At 42.5% G+C, this 17374-nt stretch overlaps 1 protein-coding gene across 1 annotated transcript in view; it reads right to left on the reverse strand.

Annotated features, from left to right (window-relative positions):
* The window catches only part of PCCA (propionyl-CoA carboxylase subunit alpha), a 578010-nt gene that overhangs the window by 347969 nt on the left and 212667 nt on the right, over window positions 1-17374 (reverse strand). The window contains exon 8 of the mRNA XM_073670397.1: window positions 9827-9863. Within this exon, the coding sequence (XP_073526498.1) occupies window positions 9827-9863 (37 nt within the window). The remainder of the gene's footprint in view (window positions 1-9826; window positions 9864-17374) is intronic.

The raw sequence follows: 17374 nt of genomic DNA on the forward strand, positions 1-17374 counted from the left end.
ACGCATCCTTGTGTGTGATACGATTGATTTTCCGGTAATCTACACACATCCTCATGGTGTTGTCTTTCTTTCGGACTAAGACTAGTGGAGCTGCCCAGGGGCTACAGCTATCCCTGATCACCCCAGCCTCCTTCATGTCTCTAAGCATCCCCTTGGCGTGTTGGTAGTGGGCAGGGGGTACGGGTCGATACCTCTCTTTTATAGGAGGATGGTCTCCCGTGGGGATGTGGTGTTCTACCCCCTTGACTCGCCCGAAGTCTAACGGGTGTTTACTGAACACTCTCTCGTACTCCTGAACCACCCGATAGACTCCTTGTTTCTGGTGTGTGGGAGTGGAGTCAGTACCCAGATGTAGTTGCTGACACCAGTCCTCCATGTTTTTCTTAGAGCCGTTACCTTCCTCCGGGTGAGATGGAGGCAAGGGTTCCACAGATTGTATAGAATTTTGGTTAATGGTATATAATTTGGCTAGCGTGGCATACCGGGGCAGGTACACTTCCCTCTCCCCGATATTTATTATGCGAACGGGCACCCTCCCATGGCGTACATCAACCACCCCCCGTGCTGTCAAAATGGTGGGCCTACTGTCCGAGTAAACTGGTTCTACCGTTGCCTGGTAATCTCTACCTCTCAGACCAATAGCTGCCCGGCACCAAATCATCATTTCACTTTTTGGGGGCATGGCAATAGGAAAAGGGTCACACATTCTTACGCTACCAATCTCACCGCCGGAGAGTTCCACCTGTTGCCGTCGTATCAGTGCCCGGATCTCTTTCTGGAGCACCCGCTGCTCGCCGGAGCTGGCGTTCTTGGCAACCTGCTGTAAAAGGAAAATCACCTCTGCAAGACAATTTTCAATTACATTAGTTCCTAGAGTTATTTTTGGGTGACTCTCATGTTTGTCAATATCTACAATGATCAGTCCCTGTGCTGCCAGTTCGACTCTACCGATTTTGATGGTCACCTCTTTAAATCCGATCTGTGGCACGGGCTGGCCATTGCTGGCGATGATACTCAAGTCGTCGTCAGGGTAGCGGGTAATATCCGAGTCATTCCAGTACTGCTTAAAGAGCACGTACGGGATGGTGGTGACCTGTGACCCGGTGTCCAGTAGGGCACTCATGGGAATGCCATCCAGTACCACAGGCAAGACTGGACGTCCTCCCACATATCTGTCGCGCCAGTTCGATGGGCCTGGTGATCTTTTTCCTGGGGGTTGGCCCTCTACCCCAGGTTGTGCCCGTTTAAAGAACAGTACCTTGCCATATGTCCAGGTTTATTGCAGCGGCGGCAGATGGGTCGTCCGTCCTCGCTGTATCGGTCACTGGGTCTTCCTCTGGCCGGTGGGGTCCTCCTTGGTCGACGCCACGGGATGTCCTCCGGTCCGGATGCCAGCTGGATCTTCCCTGGGGTGGAAGCCTGTAAAGACTGCACAGTTCGGGTTAGCGCAGCAACGCTCTTAGCTAGCTCTTGGACCTGATGGTGTAGGTCTGGAGCCGGGTCATTGTCCAAAGCCTGCGCATCAGCTCCCACAGGCCCTGCCGACAAGGGCGCCGCCTCCTGGTGGTAAGTGATAGCAGGGCGCTTGTGGGTCACAACGCCACCCGGTGCCGGTTCTCGGAGCACCCGGATGGCTCTGTCCTTGAACTGTGCAAAGCCCAGATGGGGATCCTGTAAGGCCATTGCCCGCAACTGGGTTCGGTGGGTATTACAATACAGTCCCTCTATAAACTGTTCGGTCAACAGCCTGTCCTCGTTTCCCACTCCATCAGGGTCGGTCTGCTTAATGGCCCTCAGGGCCTCTTGTAGGTTTAGTGCATAGTCCCTTATACTCTCATGCGCTCGCTGCTTGCACCCGTAGAATCTAAGCTTAATCTCGGCTGAGGTGCGGGTATCAAAGGTGTCCTTCAGCCGGGTTAGTATCCCTGCGACAGTCTTCCTCCCAGGTGGCCAGGATTTTACTTCCCTTTTGGCTGCCCCGGTTAGTTGGGCCACCAGGATGCTCACTTTTTGCTCTTCTGTGAGGGGGTACACCTGGAAGAGGCTATCCAGCTTTTCTCTAAAGTCATGCAGGGTATGTGACTCCCCTGAGTACTGGGGTAGCCAAGCTGCTCCCGGGATATAGGGCATGGTGAAGGGCATAACTGCAGCAGCGGTAGCGCTGGCGGGGGTTGAGGCAGTGAAGCTCTCCTCCGTATCCGACATCTTCCTCCCCCCTAGTGGACCGTGGCCTACCTTGCGATGATCCTCTTCCGTAGGCCGCGGCTCCGCAGTGGATCGTCAGGGTTGAGGACCTTCCGTCGCGCTCCTGTGACGTCGGCGTCTGCTGGGCTCCTTCCAGGACCTTACGCAACGTCCGGACGTGAGGCGGGGCTTCAGTTCTCGCGCGCTTTCGGAGTCCACGCCCCTCTTCTTCCCGCGCGGCGTCCTCAAGATGGCGTCCAATGGCGGGAAAACTCCACGGATGGCGGGAAGAAGGCAGAAGATGGCGCCGGATGGCGGGAAACTTCACCGATGGCGGGAAGAAGGCTGAAGATGGCGCCGGATGGCGGGAATCTTCACCACAGGTAAGTTTGAAAAGTCTCTTTTTCAGGCACGCAGTACCCGGTGGTTGCGGGCACGAAATCCTGCCGACTACGCAAAAGTTGACGCGCCCCTGGGCCTGTGTCGCGCTGCGTTGCGCACGCGGGAGCTCACCCAGAGCCGGATCTCTTGAGGGTTGTAGTCTCGTGGCGGTGACCCGGTCCGTGCCCAGGGAGTCAAACTGAGCGGCGATGTAACAGCGGTAGATGTAGGACGACTACGCCACCCGTTGATTTGCAGCTATGGAGCTGCCGCTGCAGGACAGTCCGCTGAGGCCGGTGGATGGATGGTGCAGCGTAGATGGTATAACCCCCAACGGGAGGGGTATGGCCTCAGGGCAGCAGACGTGGATGATGGGGGTAGCAGGAACCACTCAGAGACGGTGCGGTGTAATTCAGGGTCTTTACTGGTAACAACGATAGACCCTCCCGGAGTACTTGCTAGTGAACGGGGCCTGGTCAGTCCTTGAGCAGATGGGATCTCCCCTGGCCAGGCGGAGTTGTAGGCCTCCCAAACTGACTGTACTCTTCTGGCTACCTTGCTAGAAGCGGATATAAGTAGCCCACGTCCCTGAGTGTACCGTGTGGTGCTCACCCGTATGGCCGGTGACTCGGGGCCTTCTAATGGCTTCCGCTCCACGATGGCGGTGCTGGTCCCACGCGTGTGACCGTGCCTTCGGGTTTCTGGGCCTGAGGACCTGAAATCCCCTGCCGGTCGGCTTCTGCTGCTGGGTAAGAGTTAGTCCCCACAGCCTCGGACGCCGGGTCCGGTAAGAAAGCTTCTCAGTCAGGGTGAGCTCTGCAGCTGCCAGCCCCTGACTCGTAGTAGTATTGCTTCTGCTGTTTCTTGTCTCTACTCTCCTTGACTGCTCACCCTGCTTCAGCCCCGGGTTTATATAGGGGAAGTTCTTCCCCTCCCAAGACTGGACAGGAGGTGTGGCATGCACAGGATCCCTGACCAAAGGACCTCCCACCTGCTCTCAGACATAATATCTCTATCACTGTGGCAACCAGACCCCTGGGGTGTCACATTAGGTGTTGGATTCAACACCTTGGTGTACATTTTCATCAGGCTTATCTTGTGGGTACTGTCAGTGCACCCACGAAAGAGAGGTGGGTGAAGGGCTGTAGCTCAAAGTCTTGCTAGTACTGCAAATCTTGGGTTCAATGCTAACTTCAATCAACACTGGAATGCCGCTGTCAATTGCGAAGGGCATTTAAGTGGTTAGAAAGAGGAAAGCATCTCCCTTTTTATCCCAATGCCCCCCATGTTGTGATCATGGGGTGCTTATGAGTTGCTATTGCAGCAAAGATCCAAGCAATGGCACCCATGGCTACCATCTTGGGGCACATCTTAAAAATACCCAACAGACAAAAAAAACTTAGTGCTCAATCAAGCACAGTATATCCAAAATGGCTAAGAGAAAATGCCATAGACAAGAGAGTAATAAAAGTTCTCTGCATTAGATCATATACAAGTAACTCAAAGGAGAAAGAGAGTTTCACACTCGATACAAATAGAGCCAGTGCTTGTCTTACCCTAGTTTGGTCCTGCAGTGTGTCCCTGCCTTGCCGCAGAGGTTGGCATCCCCACTTGTACGCAAAATGGTGCCGCCAATCAAAGATGGCTGGCCCTAGGATGCACTGACAGATCCCTGGTCTTAAACATTATAACAATAAAGGGATATGGCAAAACATTTTTAGGCCACAGAAGATTTTAAGACTTATTGAAATCAAGTGCTGAACAGTACCTCACTACACAGGCAGGAAAAATTACATAAATACCAGTCAGTGCAAGACTGGGGTTTGGGATGTGGATTTATCTCCTATGGAGATTTTTAAACGTCGATACAACTCCAACCCCATGCAAAAGCTCCAAATAAGTGAGTAATGGCAGGGCATCAAACGCTCATATTACGGACGCCCCTGTCAAAAGTATATGGTCATTTTATGTAAACCACAACATTGATCATTTCTGTTAGTACTGATGTCCAAGGAAATATCCAAGCAAAAAACTGCAGATATGATTAAAAATATAGTGTGACTGCAACATTATCTTGAAAAGGCAATTTCTATTGTTCACTCTTATATAAAAGACAGAACATATATAAAGATAGACACAGATAAGTTTTTGAAGACGACTGGGGAGACAGATTTAGATATACTGCTCATCTCCAGCCCTTCTCATGCCTAGCAAACTGCAAGACAGCCTTGGATATGCTACTAACACAAAGTTGCAGTAGGGCGAACAGAGAAAAAAATGCCAATTATCTGCCACCACCACTGGAATAAAGAGCAGCCTCAACGCGTTTCACCTGTGTTAAGTAGTTTATCAGGAGGTTCATGGAACAAACAGTGTCAGAGTCTTGACATCTGTCATATGCTATGGCCTGGTTGCAGATCTGAGTGTATGGTGTTTTTGGAACATTTAAAAACCCCACCCATCGATAATTAGTATCAAAGAAAGGGCATAGAGAGAAAAAAATCTACTTGTTAATCATTATCCACTGTCTCATAAGTGAATACAGCGCATGATAGATAGAGTGATTATGGATGTAGAAGTCACTCACTATCATTCCAATAATCCTAGCTGGTGGTCATATATGGAACTAATACTTTAGTTATTATTTTCTCTTCCCTTTTCCCTTCAAGACAGGGGAAAAAAATCTGATATTCCCTTCTCTCTAACCCTAACACTCCTGGATTTAATTCTCATATGTGTGAGCCTCTAACACATCAGACCATAATAAAATTGTTCAATGTAGATCGTTGTTTATCACCTATGGGGCATCCTGATATTTAAAAAGAGAGCCCTAAGAGGATGCATGATCCATCTCTTAGGATCTCATATATATGTTTATTTCATTCTCACATATACCACTGAAGAAACTAAAAAGCAACCATTTTCGCCTATACAGGCTTCATCAGGGGGCCAGAGCTATAATTATATCTATGAAAGTATCTATAAAACGCTACATTGATCTATGGACTGCAGCCATGATCATGATAGGGAACTGTTAATATACAAAGAAAAGGGATTGATTTGACGTAGCGGATAGGAAGGTGTTCCAATGCTGGGAAACCCTCCTATATAAGGATAAAAGATAGGTCCAATGTAGTAGTTTTACACAGAGACCACTTTTAAAAGGAAATTAAAAGTTAATTATTGTATCCCTTATATTGGATCCATTTACCCTTTGGGTAATATGTTGTTTTGAAATGTTCATACCTAAAGGGTTGCTCACACTTTTTTTTATTGTTACTGTTCTACTGTGGCACATTTGTGCCTTTTGGCTGTATTATAATTGAAAATTCTGATGACTAAAGATACATTTATAAAAAAAAAGCAAGCCCTCACACAGTTGTAAACATTTAAGTGTTTTTATGCTGTAACATTAATAAACTATATAAAAAACTATATGAATTCAGCATCACCCTAGTTCCACAGAATAACTTTAACATATTATACTGTGTGGTGAATGCCATAAAAACAATATATAGAAAAAACAAACGCCAAAAAATGCAGAATTGCCGTTATGTTATACATCCAATCCCCAAAAATTGTTATACATTAGATGTAACCCAAAGTAGCACAGTTAAAAAATACAACTTGTAACTATATGAGGACTTGTTTTTTTGCATCACATTAAAAACAAGGATGTTATAACTTTTGGATTATGAAAATGAAATGAATTAAAAATCTGTAAGACCCTGAAGGTGCAAAACATGTGGGGCCGCAATGGGTTAACCATTACGTCGGGTTCCTGACTTTGAACTTGCTCAAGAGATTTACCACGTCTCCCTCATGCATTAGTGGCTAAAACTTTATGCAAAAATCCATGTGCGGTCTGAGTAGTACAAGCGTGTAGGGGAAGAACTCTGTTCTCATAATGCACAGCTATACACCTTTTGATGCTTTGTTGGGGGGAGTGGGTGGGGATAAAGGGGTGTAGATGAGTACTTGAGGTTGAGGGGAGGGGTTGGTCGATGGGTGTATTTGGTTTCTAATATCTACTACTGACCCGGATGGACAGATTATGCCCTAGCACTGGAAAATGCAAATAACCATGACCACAAGGTTATTACTACTTAAAACCACGTATTACCATGTACTACTGGCATCGCCTTTCAAAATTACTGAAATATATATAGAAGAGCAAAATGAAACGTATATTCACTTTCAGCAAATTGCAGAAGGAGGAACCTATTGGTGGGACTAAATCAGAATCCCTTGGTTCTAAAATAAATGTAGTTTCAGATGCAACCAGAGTATGTGCAATAATACCAGCAATCCAAAGCAAGGGTTTATTCACATGCTGCGTAAAAAAATGTAGCTTTTTACAGTACCAGCAAAGTGAATGCGATTTCTGAAATATATACCCCATCACTACAGGTGACCTTAGGTCGTCTATTTGTAGCAATGTTTTGGAGCCTCTATGTTAAAATGACAAAGATCACTTCCAGACCTAGAATTAACAAACATGGGCCCAATGTAACAGTACAGTGTTCATCCACAATAGGGACTTTTAAATGAGTTGGCTCTATTCACGGTCTCGTAGCACTATATTTCGGCTTTTCTCTGCACCCCACACCAGGTCAGTGTCCAGGAGCAGTGTGCTGAACTCCTATACTTACCAGTATCCGTGGCTGCCTCCCTCCAGCTTTAGGACTCGTGCGTAGTTTCCAGAGTTATGGATGCTTTATCAGCCTCCATGGTTGAGCCGAGGGGTTTACAGTTATTAGAATTTCCATGTTTATCTGCTGGTGTCCAAGAAGGTATACACAATATGTGCTCGGTTTCATTTTAATTTGTATACCAGTATTTTAGTAGAATTATACCTACGGTTAAGATTGTGTCTCATTTGTAACCCAGTCCCTTTGACTGCGTCCTCCGGTCTCTGGCAGGTTTAGGTCATATGGTCTTGGCAAGGCTTGTCCAGAACATGTGCAGAAGAGCCAGCAACAACAACCATTGGCAACCATTGGACTGGTATCAGAAGCTTCAGTACAAGTGCACATAATATAAGAATAGTGCAACTGTATATGCTCCTGCTGGAGACAATGCCGTCATGCATCCAGATGGTGTGTATGCATTGCTGATTTACTGCACTATTCCAGACGTGCAGAATCAGAACAGCACAGGACTTAAAATCTTCACATCCTTTTAACATAACTTGAATAAAACTATTTCAGTGGAACTGGCATGTCTGAGTATTTGCATGGGAAAGTTGTAAGTATGTCATTGTATTTATGGTCTTATTAACCCGTAAAAGATCAAGACCAATTTTTTTTTGCTTCTCCGCTGATCAGCAGCCATAACTTTATTTTTTCACTAACATGGCTGTACAAGACTTTGCTTTATTAAAGACACATTGTATTCTTTTTGCTGCTGTTTGGGAAGCATATAAATTACCACGTAGCCTAGATTTAATTTTTGTTGCATCACAATAAGAAAAAGGCCATTTTTGGATACATTTTTGTTTATTTTTTACTGTAAAAAATATGTCAAAATGTGTTTTAAATGAACAATAAAAATAATATAATATTTTTGTTTTTTGGGGAGGGGTCTTTTATTTAGTACTCCGACCATCCCACCCTAAGAGATTAGATATACATTTTTTTCCTTGATTATTTTTCTCACTGTAATTGGAACATCCATAGGAACCCAAATTACAGGGGAAAAAAACAGTCCACTACGGTTGATCGGGGTATGCTAGGACCCAGGAGCTCTGATATGACAGAGAGAGATCATATGGACTGTCAGGTCCTAAAGAAGCATTAGTGGTGCAGTTGTTTCTATTTAGTATATAAAACTTATAGAGCGCTATATAGACAGGATGATAGAAGTATAATAAACCACTCCAGTCTTCTCACAAAGTTCCCCAGCTGTTTCTCACAGACCGAGAACTGACCTGATCCTGCTAGATCGCAAGAGTCTCTCTCTGTTTCGAGTTCGCTCATCTCTACTCCTCACCAATCAGCTGTTCTCACCATCTGTAGTGGTTGGATGTAAGCAATGTACATCGCAAAACAGCACAACTCCATAAAGTCCAGTGTACTGAGGATCGGCTCCTACTGAAGAAAATAGAAGACGATCTGCAGGGGCCGTCAGCGGTAACTAAACTGTACAAAGCTGTACTGTTCTCCTATGTACCAAGTTCACATCCAACCTCTGCAGATGGTGATAACAGCTGTTTGGATGAGTACCGGACCCCTACTTACCCTATATTGATGATTCATGCAAAAGGTATTTTTTAATGACACTTTTTTAACCACACCATAAATTGACAATATATTGTATTTGGAAAAAAAAAAATCTTAAAAAAATTAAAATGTTGTGTTGTGTCACCATATTCTGAAAACTCTAAATTTATTTTTCACATGGGGAGTTGTAGTTTTATTGGTACTATTTTGGGATACATACAGCTTTTCGATCGCCTATTTATTCCTACTTTTTTTTTGGGGGGGGGGGGGTGACACAAAAAAAAATGAAAAACTTTTTTATTCTTAATTTTACATTTCTTTGCATTTCTCTCCTAAAAGACGAACCAGCACAGGGACTAAAGCACTGCAGTACTTCTGTACTGTGGTGTACTACAATTAATAGGAACACATTCTGCACTCTTTAAAGCCACTGCTGTAGTACTGACACTCACTTGGTCCCCTGCTGGTTCTTGTTTACATGCCAGCAGTGATGTTGGCAATCATTGTCCATAGTGGTGATGCCATTAAGCAGGGTATATAAATGCTAGAATCAATGATTGGCTGCTGCATGGCAGAGTGGGACCAGAGGAAATATTAACAGGTGTTTTTTTTCTTTTATTTTTGGAAAGCCCTTTGATGGAGGCATTTTCATTTCAATGAGCGTTTTAAAGAAAAGCAGACAGACAAATACCATCAGACTATAGCATTTTATCTGAATCTATATATAAAATTCTACTACTGTAAAATAAGGTATGATTATAGATTATTATTTGATGAAATGGAACCAAAAGTAAAACTGCCTGAACCACCTAAAAAAAAAACCCCTAAAACTTTTCTGTATGATTTGCAAATATAGCATGTGGTGTTAAAAGAAAAATAAGGAGCCATTACGTAGGTTCTTCAAAAGCCATGGGCAAATGAGATCTTAAACTATTAAAACATTATTTGTTCTATAGGGATTACCTATTACACATTTAATTTAGTCAAGCATGTCTGCTAAGAGGCATACAAATCCCACCATAGCTAATTTAAGAACTTACCAATTTCCCTTGCAATTCTGACAGCTTCATCTGCATCCTGTAAAAGCAGGAAATGAGACTCCCGTTAATCCCATCAGCCATTGCACTGTGTCCTAAGGGCAGTCATATATTGCACTACTGTCTCCTCCGATTCATTTAATGTTTGATTTTACAACCTTGTGACCTTGTTCATTCAGAGGAATGTAAAATTAATACCATAAGTGGAATGTAAATTCTACCTCATCATTATTATACTGGCAGAGGAAAACTCAAAGCGCCATCCAATCAGCTGACAGGAAGCCGCGCTGCCACTGAGAGATGGCCTTCTGCAGTGGCCGAAATGAAGCAATTAAATTTCAGAGTTTACAATCCATAATGGGCCATAAATCAGGGCATTAAACCTTGTCGGCTAAAGCTTGTTTCGGTCTCCTCTCCTGTTTGCCTGTCATGTTTTCCATGAAGCTGTCAGCAGGGGGAGACGATTCTCTATTGTTTCAGATGCAGTTTGTTATGTCCTTTAATCAGAAGCTGGTAAAAGTAAGCAAAATAGCTCAAATATACAAGAAACAAGCAGGCTGATTGGTGATGCCAATTGCCATAAAAGCATCAATATAATATCAATCAGCAGATTACATTTATAAAAATATATCTATCAATACAGAAATAGAGAAAATAAAATTATATTTCGTTTAAATAGGTTTATATACAAAAATATCCTTTTTTGTATATAAAGCCATTTACACGGGATACAATTTTATTTTATCTATATATATATCTATATCTACATATATACATATATCTATATAATGTACACACACTGCATACACACCTGACAGTTAGAAATATATGCACAAATTTTATATAATTTTTTTCATACATTATTCAAGAAAAAAAGCTTGATTATGTACTTTTATTTTCCTTAGATAACATAAAAATGTCTCTTTCAAAAGGAAAAAAAAAGTTTCACTACTGTGTTAGGCTCCTGAAGAAAAAGGACCCTAGCAGGGGAAGTTGGCAAAAAATTTAATTTCCTTTCATTAACTAGTCTGCTCCACAATCGGTGCTTGTTAAGTTCAAAGCAGTCTTAAGAGCAACCTTAGCTTTAAGTCCTTTTACTCTGAGCGCTCACATCTGCTAATGAGATTTTTTTTTTGTCCACAAAATAACAATTGTTTTTAAGCCATAGATAAATTCCCTTACAAGAATGTATAGGTTTACTGTTTTATTACACCTTGTTTCTTTCTATGGGATGTTGGCTTAAAGGAATGAGATTCATGAAAAGGGGGTCATTTAAGAATGTTAGTGGTTTGTACACATTGAGTAGCAAGGACCTTTGTTCTTGCCTGTGACAGTTATGCGAGAATACTTCCCTTTAATAGCCTCTCTGTCAGGAAGTGTTAAACCTTCCAAATGCAGACAATTAGACCCTCTCCAGCAATATGCAGCAATGACTGATGAAGAGGCGTGATTAGAGCACAAGTTGAGAACTTTCTGAATTTCTTTTTGCTTGCAAATTTGATTGTGCTGGGAAAACGCAATTAGCAAGCCAATTTATAGTTAGGTAAGGAAATTGTCTAATAATAGAAAATAAAGAGAGATTTTGTGAAAGTCACACAAAAATGCTATATGAGCTGTATCTTTAATGTCTTGTTTCCTTACATCAAGCAACTAATAAATCTGGCATGGGTGTCCATTACAGACCAATGCTGAAATAGGTAAAATTGTATTTTGTGTCTTTTATTTGGAGGTTTTCTGTCATTAGGCCTCATTTAGACATCAGATTTTTTTTGCCTACATGAAAAAAGACAGACAGCTTTCCATCAGTGTGCCGGGGACCATTTTTACCATCAATGTACAAAAATAAATTAGAAAAAAAAAAGAGTTCCACACTTCACTCATTACAATTTTAATCACAGACAGCACATGGATTGCACACAGATCACATCCGTCTGCGATTTTCATAGACCCATACAATTGCATGGATGATGTTGATCTGTGATTCGGATAAAAAACGAACGTGTCTGCAGGATTTATTTGCAGACACATGTACAGCTAAAAAAAAACAAAAAAGGTATGTAAACAGCCCCTGAACTTTAATGGGTACATTTTCAAATCATGGAAAATATGGATAGAACAGATATGTGAAAAATAGATGTCTGAATGAGGTTTTACACTTGAGTTTTATATACTTATCACCTCAAGCTATTCGATAATGCAGATTATTTTCCCAAGTATCACTTCTTACTGCGAACGGGTTAAAGAAAGTGCAATATATACAAGCATGTATAATATGGGATCATTCACTACTAGGTCCAAAAATATTTAAATAAAATAAAAAACAATATTTACGACCTGGACCAGTGCTGCTCCTCCATGCTCATTTCTGAATTCTCCTGGCATCAACATACTGCGGAGTTATTGTGTGAGCACGGCAGCAAACCAGCAACCATTGATTGGCTGCAGCGTTCACATTTCGTTTGAGACCGCTCTAACAAAATGTGAATATGGAAGCCGATCTCCTGCAGCTTCAGTGCTCATGTGATGGGGTTTGTCAAGGAAAGTAAGAAAGCAGCTCACTGAGTACAGAGATGTGAAACCAATCAGGCCAGTGTTTGGGTTTTCTCCTCATTTCCCTTGTCTCATTAATAAGAGTTTGTCCAGTAGTGGGACAAAAAAAAAGAAGGCCATTTATAGGATGAGCTATGGCCGCAATGCAAACACAGCTAAAAACAGCTTGATTTATCAAAAAGCCAATAGAATGGCCTTAAAAAAATCTTGCATATATCTAGTATGTCCATAATTTTAAACGTTAAAACATTATCCGTGAAGAGTATGGAGAATCCTAGTTGAACACTTGTTTTCAGGAACAATAAATGAGTATATAAAAATAATTCAAGGACGTTCCTTTTTTACCTTAAGTTATGGCAGATGCCCAAAAGATAATTACAGCAGTTTACACAGGATGGAAATGTCACGAATCCTGACACAGTTAGCAATAGTACAACCACATTAAACAGGAATTATCATATACACACAATCCTAATTTGCAATTAGCTGCTCATTTCTTAGTGATGTGAAAAATTAATCAGGCATGGAAATTAGACGAAAAGGCAAAATGAGCGTTGCATGGCAAGTATCATCATGGCTTAGGCAAACAAAATAAGTAGTTAAACATTCCCAGAGCAAATTCCCCACCACCACCCGTAATCAGAAAGTCAATTTAAGCTTTTAGGATGTGTATTTAATTACAATCTTTTTTCTTCAATTTAAATCTTTTATATAATGATATGTGTGCAGATTTAAACTTGGCTTAGTTCTGCTCAATTACCACATTTACTGCTTTACTTTTCCTTAAAAGCACGCATACATACAGACAAATATTGGAGATTGGTTTCTTCAAAAAGATTTGCCCCAAGCACAAGGAACTAAGAGCCACTGTTATATATTAGGCTAAAGTTGGCTGAACCCACCGATATCCACAGGGTTTGGTTGATGGTCTATGTATATGTGGGCGCTGGCAACTGATGGTCAGGAAAGATGTTGATTGCGTATGTCCGATTTCAGACTGCCAATCGCTTCGTTCTCTCTAAGATGAGGCAACGGCAGACGTGTCAACCAGCGGCTTTCTCAAAGGGAACTGATCATATAGTTTTCTATGACTGCGTGGGTTTCCCCGGGGGACTTCGGTTTCTTCCGACACGCCAAAGACACGCTGATAGGTAATTTAGATTGTAAGCCCCAATGGGGACAGTGATAATAATGTGTGTAAAGCACTGCAGAATATGATAGAGCAATATAAGCAATGCATAATAAATAAATTCATCTGGCTCACCAGTTGTTGCACCAGACCCTTCAAGAAGCTGGATCAGAAAATCTTACACAATGCGTTTTTTGATCCAACACAACAGTTATGCAGCAGAAACTGGTTAAAAAAGCCAGATGACAACTTAGGCAGTTTTGACACCAGGATTAATTGAAACCAAGCCTAAAAGCTTGGCTACCAGGCAAGAGCCCTCAATAGTTAGTGGGAAGTTAGCTGCTCCCCCAAAGGTGAGAACAAAAGGATAAGAAATGCATCTGCCATCCCGACATCTGCCATCAGGGGAGAATCAGGACACTCTGAAACTCATTAGCTGGTGGGCCAGGCCCAATGGATTTGACAGCTTTGGCTAACACATATGCATCATATCTGGCTACATCAATCACCACCAGGAATGGAGAAAGTTTCAGGTGGCAAGCTAAAAATTCATGTATGCCAATAAATCATGCATTTTTCATAGGCAGAAGAAAAGCATCGTCAGCCATTTAATATACTATGGCTTCTCAAACTGGGAGGAGCACCCTAGTTTTTGGACAGACACAACTGAGAAGAAAGATTTCGCAGAAGGGATTACCAATTGTACTTTTCTTGAAGGACCAAAAAATCTCGTTTTACGCTGGAAAAAAAAATCTGGCATGTGTTAGGTAACGTTGTGATAACACTGGATTGCCTTTACATATTCCCTTGGCTCTCAAACTGTTATTTAATGACACATTGTACTTTAAAATCAACAGTAAATTTACATACATTTGTTTTAAATTAAAAAAAAGAAATAGATTTAAAAAAAAAAATAGTGAAAATGTGCAGTCTTCAAACTTGTAGTGAGTCTGTCTTTAAAACATACAGCCATGCTACACAAAAGTATGTATTAGATCTACTGGTAATACGGTTTCCAGGAGTCCCTCATGACAGCACCATCAGGAGGTCATCCTTCATATCGCTGATAGGGACAGGAAACACACAAGAGGTTAAAAGGCCCCTCCCTTCACCCCAACTCCAGTGATATTTCAAGTACCACACCAGGATGGATGCAACTCTATTTTATTTGCCTTTCAACAATCTATGCTAATTTCAAATAGGCGTTTCAGGAATATTTAGGGAGGGAATATAATGGGTGCTGTCATGAGGGACTCCTGGAAACCCTATTATCGGTAGGTCTAATGCCTACTTTCCAGAACGTCCCTCCTGACAGCACCATCAGGAGAATAACAGAGTATACATTTTAGGGTGGGACCACTGCCTGGAGGACCTTCCTTCCGAAGGACATCTTTTGGCCTGATAGAATGTCCAAATTATAATGTTTGCAGAAGGTGCTCAGGTTTGTCCAAGTTTCCGCTTTGCAGATTTGGTCCACAGATGCCCCTGCCCATGATGCGGACATAGCCCTGGTAGAATGGGCTCTAATATTTTCTGGAGGGGACTTCCCCCCTCAGCTAAATAAGCTAGACTAATTACTGCTGATCTGACCCATCTTGCTAATGTAGATTTTGTTGCTTTTTTTCCCCTTATTTTTTCCCCAAAACTGTATGAATACGTTGGAATCTATGCGCCGGTCCTTCGTTACCTCTAAGTATTTTAGAACCACTCTCCTGACATCAAGTGAGTGGAAGGAGAATTCCTGATCATTCTTATAGTCCTGACAAAAAGAGGGTAGGACCACTTCCTGATTCATATGGAAAGGGGTAACTACTTTTGGTAAAAAAAAGCTGGGTCTAACCTGAGGATAATACAAATGTCTAGGCATTTCAGGTATGGGTCTCTGAGAATGCTTGAATCTCCCCTATCCTTCTTGCTGTGGTTATTGCGACTAGGAACACTGTCTTAAGTGAGAGGAATTTTATGTTCAATTCTATGAGAGGCTCGAAGGGCTCATTGCATAGGCTATTTAGGACCATGTTTATGTCCCATGGTGGGATGTGGGATTTAAATTGTTGGTCTTAACCTTGTTTTAGCCTTAATGAATCTTTCTACCCATGGATGGGGAGCTAGAGGAGAATCCATGAAAGCGCTCAATGCAGAAATCTGTACTTTCAATGTGCTGGGTCTTAGACCTTTTTCAAACCCTGTCTGCAAGAAATCTAGTATTTTAGGGAAGTCTGGAACGGAACTCCCAGATGCTGGTTGATATTGCGAACAGGATCTCTTCCAGATTTTTGTATAGCGGGCCAATGTTACAGGTTTCCTACTATTATGCATGGTTGAGATTACTGCGTCCGATAGGCCCCTACTAGATCTCAGGATCTGCCTTTCAGGATCCATGCCGAAAGCTGGAGAAACTTCACATCGGGATTGAGGGAGAAAAAATTTTCTGCCTTTGAGTTTTTCTGTGTGAAGAGATCCCATTGGGGAATGCCCCATCGATCTGTTATGTGACGAAACACCTCCCAGTTCAACTCCCATTCTGACTGTAGAACAGTTTCTCGACTGAGGAAGTCTGCTACTGTATTGTGGGAACCTTTTAGATGCACTGCAGATATTGAAAGGACGGATCATTCTGCCCACTGGAAGATTTTTCCCACCAAGGATTGTAGAAGGTGGTGACGTGGACCGCCCTGATGATTGAGCAAAGCCACTGTTAAAACTCTGACATGTTGACCTTTCAGATGTTTTTGACACCTTTTCAATGCCTCCCAGACAGCCTGAAGCTCGCAGATTTGATGATCTGGGACGATCATGCTTCCCCCAGGTACCTTGCAGGTATTGACTGTTTACGTGAGCCCCCCAGCCTCTGCTGCTTGCATCGGTAGTGAGAGTCATGAATGGGGTTAATTTCCACATGACTCCTTCCTGTACGTTGGCCATGGAGGTCCACCAAATCAATGATCTTTTGGTTACCTTCGAAAAGGAAACCCTTTTGTCCAGATCGACCATTTTCAGATTCCAGGTTGATAGAATTTGTTGCTCCAATTGTCTGGAATGGAATTGGCTCCACCTGACTCTCGGTATGGAACCTGTCATGAGACCCAGGATTTTCATACATTCTAGAATGGTAAATTTCGTCCTCCTCCTGAATTTCTTGATCTTGGCCCTGAGCTCTGTCTGTTTCTTTTCCGGCAGAAACAACATTTGTTTCCTTCTTTCCGGAACAAGATGTGATTTTTCCCAGTTTATAATCCATCCTAAATTTCTTAGGGTCAGGATGGTTGATGTTAGGTTGGTTTTCAGCTGCTGTGGAGAGTCTGCCAATACCAGGAAGTCATCTAGATATTGAATGATTAATATTCTTTGTTCCCTGAGGAATGCCATAACTTCGGCCATCAGTTTGGTAAAGATATGTGGAGCTGAAGATAGACCAAACGGAAGACAAGTGAACGGGTAATGTAGAATGGTGTCTCCTTTTAGTGCAAACCGTAGAAACTTTTGACTGATGGTGAATTGGGACATGATTATAGGACTCTGAGATCTATTGTACACATCACCATGTTGTGTCCGATTAAGGGAATTGCTGACCTGATTGATTTTGTTTAGAAACTTCAGATTTATTATGGTTCGATAATCGTCAGAGTTTTTTTTATTGAAAAAAAGACCCAAGTAAAAGCCCAGGAACTGTTCTGCTTCTGGTACTGGTATCACTACTCCTGAGTTTAATCAGTTTTCTCACGTCTGTTAGCAGTCTTTTGGAGACCTGGGCGGATTGGGTTGTTGTCAGGTGAAACCTTCCCTGTGGGATCTGTCCGAATTCTATCTTGTAGCCCTGTGCGATAAATTGGAGAATCCATGGGCTGTTGGTAATCTTCATCCATGCTCCG

The sequence above is a fragment of the Phyllobates terribilis genome, unplaced genomic scaffold (assembly GCF_046119375.1).
Source record: "Phyllobates terribilis strain yellow unplaced genomic scaffold, ASM4611937v1 Scaffold_2__4_contigs__length_985480577, whole genome shotgun sequence".
Taxonomy (NCBI): domain Eukaryota; kingdom Metazoa; phylum Chordata; class Amphibia; order Anura; family Dendrobatidae; genus Phyllobates; species Phyllobates terribilis.